General features: G+C 26.1%; 1 protein-coding gene across 2 annotated transcripts in view; it reads right to left on the bottom strand.

Moving 5' to 3' along the window:
* The window catches only part of LOC124431799 (protein TANC2), a 68,074-nt gene that overhangs the window by 51,256 nt on the left and 6,818 nt on the right, over positions 1–10,000 (bottom strand). For both annotated transcript variants that reach the window (XM_046980095.1, XM_046980100.1), the window contains exon 2: positions 453–626. In XM_046980095.1, the coding sequence (XP_046836051.1) occupies positions 453–549 (97 nt within the window). In that variant the 5' untranslated portion in view covers positions 550–626. The remainder of the gene's footprint in view (positions 1–452; positions 627–10,000) is intronic.

The following is a 10,000-nucleotide window of genomic DNA, read 5'->3' as shown; positions in this document are numbered from 1 at the left end:
CTTTATTTCGTTCCTCTTATCTTGCGATTTCCTTTCTTACGTCAATCTGTTGGTTGAACATTTGAGGCCACTAACCTCAAACCCACGCGCCAACAGCGCCATTTTAACGTAGATCGTAGTACAAAGAATTTATACGAGCTTATAGGGTAACGTTGTGTTTCTTTTTTACCATTCGTCGATATTATCGACAGAGTATATGTCGGTAAATTATCGTTCGAGTATATCAAGTTTCAATAATGCATAATAGTAATAATAATAATGAAAAAAAAAAAAATATAAAAATAAAAAAGAGAGGAAAAGAAAAAGAAATAAAGATTTTTTTCATTGATAAAGATAAATGATTTCTTTTAATTAATTAATTAATGTCTGTTTGTTTACGTTGAAACGAATTTTGTTTCATTTTTGAATGGATCTCGTTTTCTTTCTTTCTTTTTTTTTTTTTTCAAACTTACCATTGCTATAGACTTCAGCATTAACCAATGTTTCTTCGTCGTCAGTGTCTGGACCAATTGAAACTGGAGTGTAAACGATAGAATCCCTCGACCTCATTCTTCAATGATTCACTCGAACGATTCTTCTTTCTTTTTCTCTTTCTTTCTTTCTTTCTCGATGCATTCACGTTAAATCTAAAATATAAAAGAATAGTAATGTAATTTAATTGTTACGATAATGATTGATATTAATAAAACAATTAAATCGATTGGTTCGTTATATTTCATCTTATCATTTATATGTAAATCTATGAGCTGAGGAATGAGATAAAAAGATTATTATTTTTGTAGAAAATGTTGTTTTGTTACGTTAATTAAATATTTCTTTATTAATATATATTTATTCAACATTTGTAATTTTCATTCGAATTTAATATTATTAATATAAATAAATAATATTAATAAAATTGAATAACTTAAGTGGTAATAAATGAATATCTCTTTTTTTTTTATTAGAGATATTGGTCGCAATTTTTCTTTACTAACCTATAAAAAAATGTCTACTTTTTGTTCGTACGTATAGAAAATAATTTCGACGAAAATCAGATATATTAATAATCGTGATTAAAATGGAGTTTAAAAAAAAATGATTTGAATTCTTGGCTTTGTGAGGACAACACTTGAGAAACAAAAACGTACAAATTCGAAAAAAGGAAAATTCAAAGTTCCCGCGCGACATCTGCGCACCGTTCAAATGAATCAGCACGCCAAACATAGCACACTCGGTGTCAATTTTCTTATATTTTCTTAAGAATCGTAATTGAATAATTTTTTTTTCTTCTTATATTATTATAATTTAACGATAAGATCGAAGAGAAAAATAAATCAAAGTGACAATAGCATCTATTTCTTTTATTTTTTTCTTTTTTGTGAGTTTCATCTATTAAATTAATTCCAAGGTTCGTCGCAAGAGTGCTCTGTCGTAAAAGAAATTCTATTCGGCCATTTTTGCCGGAGCGAAAATTCAAAACTGTTAACATAAAATTATGCGATAGAATTTAAAATTATAAAATGATCAACACGAACAATTATATTTCCACGATAGGATCGAATTTCATATAAATGAAAAGCTTTTTCGAAAAAATTGAACGTCATTCATGTTTGTCGTAAGTTTTATCGACTCGTTCGATTATATTTCTTTCTTTTTTTAGTATTGTATCAATGTTCAAAGTTCAAGTCAATGATCTGCAAATAAGTTTAAAGAATTGTAGATTTGTACATGTAAATAAATCTTATTGATGAAATTAAATCGTAATTGTATGAAAATAAATTGTCGTGATAAGAAATATTTGAAAGAGAGAGAGAGAGAGAGAGAGAGAGAGAGAGAGGGAGAGAGAGAGAGAGAGAGATTATAATATCGCGCAAAAAAAGGAATAAGTTAAAAAATAAATAAATCATTATAAATATAAATAAAAATTAATAAATAAATAATTGCTGTTCATTGACATAATTACATTGACATCGTACATTGGATCCGTATTAAATCGAGCTCGTATTAAAAAACATCTTTTTAATTCGAATGCTTCGTTTAAAGAAAAAAAGAAAAAAGGAAAAACAGACTCTTATAAGTCCCGTTGAAAATAATTTTGTACGATGAAGAATGTTGTCATAATTACAAAGAAAGAAAAAGATTTATTACTTATATAACTTATAATAAATTACGATCGATCGGGAAAATATTTAAAATCGTAGAATATTTTCGATTCGAAGATTTTTTTCGAATGAACGAATTTTTTTTTAATCTTTCTTTTAATTTCTTTCTTCTCTTTCTTTTCTTTTCTTTTGTTCTCTCATCCCTCAGCCTCTCAAAGAACACCATATCGTCTAGGATATCGTCATCGTTTGTTTATCCATCAGTCCTATCTCTTTTCATACAATCAAACGTATCGTAGTGTTTAGCCTTAGATTATTTCGATCGTATCTTTGTCGTGTCGTTAGACACATGTGTTCAATTCAGATTCCCTTCTAAATGATTATTTATTTAATCAGAATTATTTCGATCGAAATCATTTCGCTTTTGTATCTTCTTTTTTTTCTTTTTTTTTCGCAAAACAAATAAATTAATGAATAAAATAAATAAATTCATTCATTCATAAATATTATTTGTCTATGCAAAATCATAAAGTATAAAATTATAACAATATAAATAAATATTGTTAATTAAATATTTATTAATAATATAATAAATAATATCGTTATTAACACATCGTTGATCGATATATAATAATAACTGATATCGCTATTATTGAGGTTTTATCCCAATTATGTTCATGATTTGAATTAAAATTTTTATTATATTTTTATAATCATTTAATTATTGAATATGAATATATGAGCCGTTTATTTTGATAGTGGCCTAACTCCATTTATCTTCAAATCGAGATATTTAAGTGTTTGCGTTTCAATGAATTTAAAAATATACGTGTAGGATACTAATGAGTTATACTACTTAAATGTATCTAAGGGTGTTAAATTTATAATTCCTAATAAAATAGTGGCAATTATTAAGTGAATAATATGCGTTTTCTTATCCAGAGTTAAGCCATTTTCAAAATTAACAATCAGATTCATTATAAAATATGAAGGTGCCCAAGTCCATTCAACATAATTTAAGATGCTTCAAATTGAAAAAAACAATACTCAATTTATTTTACATATCTTTAAAACACTTCGAAAACATAATTTATGCGATTCAAAACATTTTTGTTTTTACAAATTGAAATTATATACAAACGGAAAACGACGTTTAAATAATAAAATCTAATTTGTACGAATAACTTTATGGAAATTAAAAAAAAAAAAAAATAAATAAATAAGAAAACAAAAAAAAAGAGGAAACTTCTGTTTCAATAATCACTCTTAAACGAATAATAAATGTTTCATCGAAATTTCGTTGCTCAAACAAAGCCACAAATTTTTCGGATAAACCTTCTAATCCTATACGTAAGGCTTTTCAATGAAATATTTATTCGATTTCAAATCGAACAAATATTTTTTTTCTTCTCTTTTTTTTACACTTGTCGGTAAACAAAAAGAAATTAATATTTTATTTAAAACATAATATTATTTATAATAAAATCATTCTTATCAATTCAATCGTTAAAATATGATTGCATTATATATCTTTTTGCGCAAGTGCGTATTGGGACATCCATTCGTAAAGAATTCCTTAAGATGAGACGAACAATGATTTAAATTTTCATAAGGTTATTTAAAGTCTTTCAATCTGAAATTTAGAAAAACTTCCTTTGTACTACAAGAGACTAAGAAGGAGAGAGGAAGAATGACTAAATACACAGTGGGCGAGGCTAGTCTGGTAGGAGGTGGGACCAAGTACCGCCGGGGGCGGGACTAAACTGATAGGAGGCGGTACCAAGGACCCCAGGGGGCGGGTCTAGTCTGGTAGGAGGCGGGGACAAATACCACAGGGGCGGAGCTAAACTTGTGGGGGCGTGGCGAAACTGGCATCAGGTGGGACCAAAGCGGTAGGAGGCGGAGCCAAGTACCCCCGGGGGCGGGTCTAGTCTGGTAGGAGGCGGGGACAAATACCACAGGGGCGGGGATAAACTTGTGGGGGCGTGGCGAAACTGGCATCAGGTGGGAGCAAAGCGGTAGGAGGCGGAGACAAGTACTCCCGTGGGCGTGGCTAGACAGGTAGGAGGCGGGGCTAAACTGGCAGTAGGCGGAGCTATACTTGTAGGGGCGTGGAAAAACTGGTAAGAGCGGGAGTAGTCTGTTAGGTGGCGGGCCAAATACCACGGGTGCGGGGCTAAACTGTCTTTATAGTCATTATAGTCCTTTAAACGAATATACTGACTATAGTCATTTATAGTCAGTAGTCATATACTCAATAGACACATATTCTGTAGTCCACAACTTTCAGTATATGTACAATTTCCTACTACCAAGGGAATCACCGGGATTAGATAAAACGTGTTGTGATGATACCATTATCACTTTGATACTATGGGCGCACATATGCGTCCAGCGAAAGCTATCGATATAGACTATGGAAGCAAATACGTGCCTGGCAAAAATGTGCCCATAATTATGAAAGTGGTCTACGTCGAAATTAAAAAAAAAATGAGTTTATCACTTATTTCACATCCATATTATCTTAAATTATATGTATTTAATGTAATTTTTACGATATCGTCAAAAATGAACCTTTAGATAGTGGATGTAATTTCAACGTTATATGGAATTCATTTAGTGTTAATTATGAAAGTGGTCTAAGTCAAAAATTTGAAGACATTACATATTATGCTTCTGTGTCATCATTAATCATTAAGTGCAAATTGCGATAATGATGTTTTCAATAAGAATTCATTGTTAACGGTAATGGCAATTCATTCTCGTCGACGTTATTGTTATTATAAAAAAAAAAGAAGAAAAGGGAATATGAAGAATAATTCTTTTTAATAAGTTTGCTGTTGTAATTTGTCTAATATTTTTATACAGTGGTGTCAATACAATATTTTCGAACTTTCTTGATCTACACCGACGTGGTAATAAATGCAGAACTTTAAAATTTTCATTTTCATTCATTGATTTAAGTATAAATGGAGTTAGGCCACTTTCAAAATAAACGGCTCATATATATATATATATATATATATATATATATAATTATTGTAAATTATAGTAATAATTGATTATAAATTATAATAATAATTTATAAAATATCTAAATATTGAATATGAATTTAAAATAAATATTACAAATTTAGGAAAATTGAAAATATTAGAATTATTATTCTAATATTAGTATAAACATTAGTATAATAGAAATATTAAATTTAATAAATTGAATTTAATTAATATCAAATATAAACAATATATAATATTTTATATATATTTTACATAATATTTTAATAATTATATAGGACATATGTATTTGCAAAAATGAGTATATTTGTGAATCGGCCAACGATGTGTTAATAAAAGAGATAAATTAACAAATTCAATTATCGATCCAATTTCGATAATCTTCTCTAATTTCTAATCTGATCTAATCTAATCTGATCTGAATCATTTGTAATTTTTTTCTCTTTTTCTTTTTCTTTTTACTTTTTACTTTTCTTTTTTTTTTTTGTTTTCTTTCTCCTTTCCGTTTTCCTTCGTGCGTATCGACGAAATCGATTTATTTTCGCGGGTAAAGTTTCAAGACAGCGCCGCCGGTTTTCTTCGCGAGTTTACGTTTACGGATTTCCTTCAGCCTTCGGGATACCAAATCTATTTTGGTGTAACGGCAACAGACCAAACGGTTGCCGACGCCGTCATGGACGTTCGGATAGATAGATGTCGTCGTTCGTCGAAGATTTGCTCAAATAAATTGAAAGAATAAAGGAAGAAGATGATAAAGAAGAAGATAAAGAAGAAGAAGAAAAAAAAATAAAGAAAAAAGAACAAAAAAAAGTCGCCGACGAACGATCGATTTTCAATAGATCGATCTACTTGTACATCTATTTGATCATAGGTTTACCATAAATGATATTAAAAAATTTATAATACGTTTTGTTATATTTTATCGATGATTTTGACGCGAAGAATTTTTTTGTTGTTTCATTTATTTTTCAGTTTCTTTCTCTTTCTTTCTTTCTTTCTTTTTTTTTCTTCCTTCGTAAAGTAAATTTTTGAAATTTTTCTTTTCGTTTCCAATATTTACCTTTCGTCGATTAATAAATTAATCATTGAATTTAGACTTAATATATATTATATTATATAATATTATATGATATTATAAAATTTATATTACGTTTTATAATATTATATCGATGATATCTATGGGAAAGAATTTTTCTTTGTTTTTCTTATTTGTTTGTCTCTCTCTCTCTCTCTTTCTTTTTGTTTTTTCTTCTTCTTCCTCTGGGAATGAATTTTTGTAATTTTTATTTTCCTTTTTATATCATTTCTATTCGTCGATTAATAAATTAATCATTGAATTTATATTCAATTTATATTATATCATATTATAATATTAATATATAATATGATAAATGAATATATTTAATTTAAATCATGTTATATGGATATTACAAAATTTATAATATGTTTTATAATATTTCATCGATGAAATTCGAACGAAGAATTTTCTTTTTTCTTTGTTTCCTTTTTTTTTTGGTTTCTTTTTCCTTCTTTCAGGATGAATCTTAGAAAATTTATTTGCGTTTTTAATATTTGCATTTCGTCGATTAATAAATTGATCATTGGATTTAGATTTAATTTATATCAATATCATGTTATAATATTAACGTAATATGATATGTCGAATAAATTTAATTTAAATCATTTTACATTATAATAAATGAAATTATATTGCAATATATCATAATCAGATTATAATCGTTTATGGACGATATCAATGTGTAATCTATGTCGAATTTAAAATACGATTTAAAAGTTCGCTCTATTAAAGAAAAAAAAAAAGTATACAAATATTTAACATCGTTTTTAGTTAATTATTATAATTAATCTGTAAAAAAAAAAGAAAAAAAAAAGTGTAAAAAATAGAAACAAAAGGAATGTAAATAAAATTTTAGTTGGTAACTGGGGTCCATTAGAATTTAGGGATCGTCTGGCTATAATTAGATAAAATCGGGCAGCAGATACACGTGCTAGCCGGAAAGCGTTTTGGTTCGCAGGGGGTCTGCTCTCGACTTTATACTTGGAACGCAAAAAGAGAAAAAAAGAAAAAAAAAAAAAGAAAAAGAATGAAGAAAGAAAAAAAGAAAGAAAGGAAAGGGGTTGTACTTTCTTTGTCCTATTTTTCTTTTCCAAGATTTTCAAAACCTCGTATTATATTTTTAAACTCTTTGACTTTCAACCGTTTAAATCCCGAAATCCAAATGCCGTAGAATTTCAGAAAGAAAAGGGGGAACTTTCTTTCGATTGTAGTTCCTTCAAAAGTTTTACTTCGATCGTAACCTTTCTATCATACAATATTTTTTGTTTGGTCTTTTTCTCTTTATTCTCAAATTGATATTAAAATTAAAATATTTTTAAGTGAACGTATTTGAAATTAAATTTTATTTCGATTGTAATGATTTACAAAAAAAAAAAGATTATTGAATCATATCTCAATTATCAGGGATAAATAATAATTAATAATTGATTCATGTTAAATGGTTGATTACTTTTTCTTTCTTTTTTTTTTTTTTTGTTCAAATTAATCTTAAATTAAAATACTTTCAAGTGAACGTATCCGAAATAGAATTTTATTTTGATTCCAATAATTAATTAATTAAAAAATAATTGTTGAAATTTAATATCTCAAGTATCAAGGATAAATAATAATTAATTATTAATTTCGTATTAATGGATAATTATTTTTGTTTTTAAAATTATTTTCAAACGAAATTTTGCACGAACGTGAAATATCATTGTCTTAATTATTAATTTAAACGAATGTATCGTAAAATCAAATATTTTGAATATCCAAAATAAATGTGAATTTCATTTCGATTCTAATACTTTAAAAAAGATATTATTATATTTCGATAGTCATGAATAAATAATTAAATAATAAAAATTAATAATTAACAATTGATTCATGTTAATGAATAATTTCTTCTTTTCAAATTACTTTTAAATTAAAATACTTTTAAGTGAACGTATCCAAAATTAAATTTTATTTCGATCGTAATACTTAAAAAAAAAAAATGAAAAAGAAAAGAAAGAAAAATATTAAAATCGAATATCTCGATAATCACGAATGAACAATTAAATAATAAAAATTAATAATTAATAATTGATTCGTATTGATGAATTATTTTTTATTATTGTTTTTAAAATTATTTTCAAACGAAATTTGCACGAACGTGAAATATCATTGTTTTATTATTTTTTATATATATATATATATTTTTTTTTATTTCTTTTCATTTCGAATTACTTTTAAATTAATTTATACGAACGACAGGACAGCGTAAATATATTTATTAACTTAATCGTACGTTCAAGTATTAACTTGACGAACAAAAATAAAAAAAAAAAAAAAAAAAATAAAAAAAGAGAAAAAAGAAAAGAAAAAAAGCAAAAGCAAAAGCAAAATCAAAAGACAGAGGCACAGTAACTCGTCGAATCTCTTTAAATTGCTTTCAACGTAAGAACAGAAAGGAAAAAGGAATTTTCCTATTCTTAGATCCACGCATCCGTCTCTCGAATCCGATCTCCTTACTTTCTTTCTCTTTTTCACAGTAGAAACGAAAGACTTCGAATTTTTTCTTCTTCGTTTTCTTTTCCTGTTTTTCTTTTTTTTTTTTTTTTTCTTTCTTTCCTTCTTTCTTCATTTTTTTTTCTCTTTTTTATCGTCGACAATCAAATCTCTACGTTTTGTTTATGGCCAAATAAATATTAAGAAATTTCCAATAAGTTTATAATAAATAAAAATAAATTCATCTATATGTTTATCTATATTATAAAAATAAGTTTATCCTATTTGATAATCAATATCGAAATATTATTGAAAAATATGAACGACGAACGTCAACGTCGCTTGTAACAACAATGGCGATTCACTGACACGTGAATTATTTTTTTTCAAAAGGTTTGATTAAAGTTTCATTTTTATATATTATTTGAAAATAACAAAAAAAAAAAAAACAGATAAATAAAAATACGTAGACTTTACAAATCTTCAACGCGAAATACAAACGAAGAAAATTCTTTTTAAATATCTACAGTATTATTAAAATATTGTTATTCATATTATATTTCAATTTTTTTTATAAAATCTCAAAATTTTATCCATTTACGTTAAATGATATTGATTAAAAAGATTAAAAAAAAAAAAAAAAGAAAAAGAAAGGAAAAAAAAGAAATGAAGAAAAAATATTATCTTCAAAACAATAATAAATTTCTAATTTGAATGATAATAAATATAAATTTAAATAAAATTAACATTATTTCATTTCAATTGTGTGTGTGTGTGTGTGTGTCTATGGACATATATTTTTTCACTTACTATATCGTAGATTGATAACAAAATTGAATATAAAAATTAGTATCATTTTCTCTTTCTTTTCTTTTCTTTTAAATTACGCACACGAAATATTTTATTCATGGCTGATGAATAATTTTTATTTTTTTTTATTTTTTTTTTTTTAATGTAAACTCAATGTATTTTATAACGGGTGTGTCAATGTGTACACGCAAAAATATCTTTAAGTTTCATGATTAAGTGAATGTAAAATATACATATATATATAATACGTATGTAACATGTAAATATATTTTTATATAACTATATAAATATATATATGTAACAAAGATATATATATATTAATTTAATCTATATTATAATTAATATATATTTGTAATAGATATATACATATACATATATATACATATATATATATATATATATATATATATATATATATATATATTCTTTTTATGGGAATGAAAATGAAACGATTAAACGTAAAAGCTTCGCACGATCGTTCAGGACCGTAGAATGTTGAAAAGTAACGTGGGACAGGAACAGACAAAATATGTTTGTACATCCGT

Source organism: Vespa crabro, chromosome 22, assembly GCF_910589235.1.
Source record: "Vespa crabro chromosome 22, iyVesCrab1.2, whole genome shotgun sequence".
NCBI lineage: Eukaryota > Metazoa > Arthropoda > Insecta > Hymenoptera > Vespidae > Vespa > Vespa crabro.
Note: the sequence above shows the minus strand (reverse complement) of the source record. Positions and strands in the feature narration are given on the sequence as shown.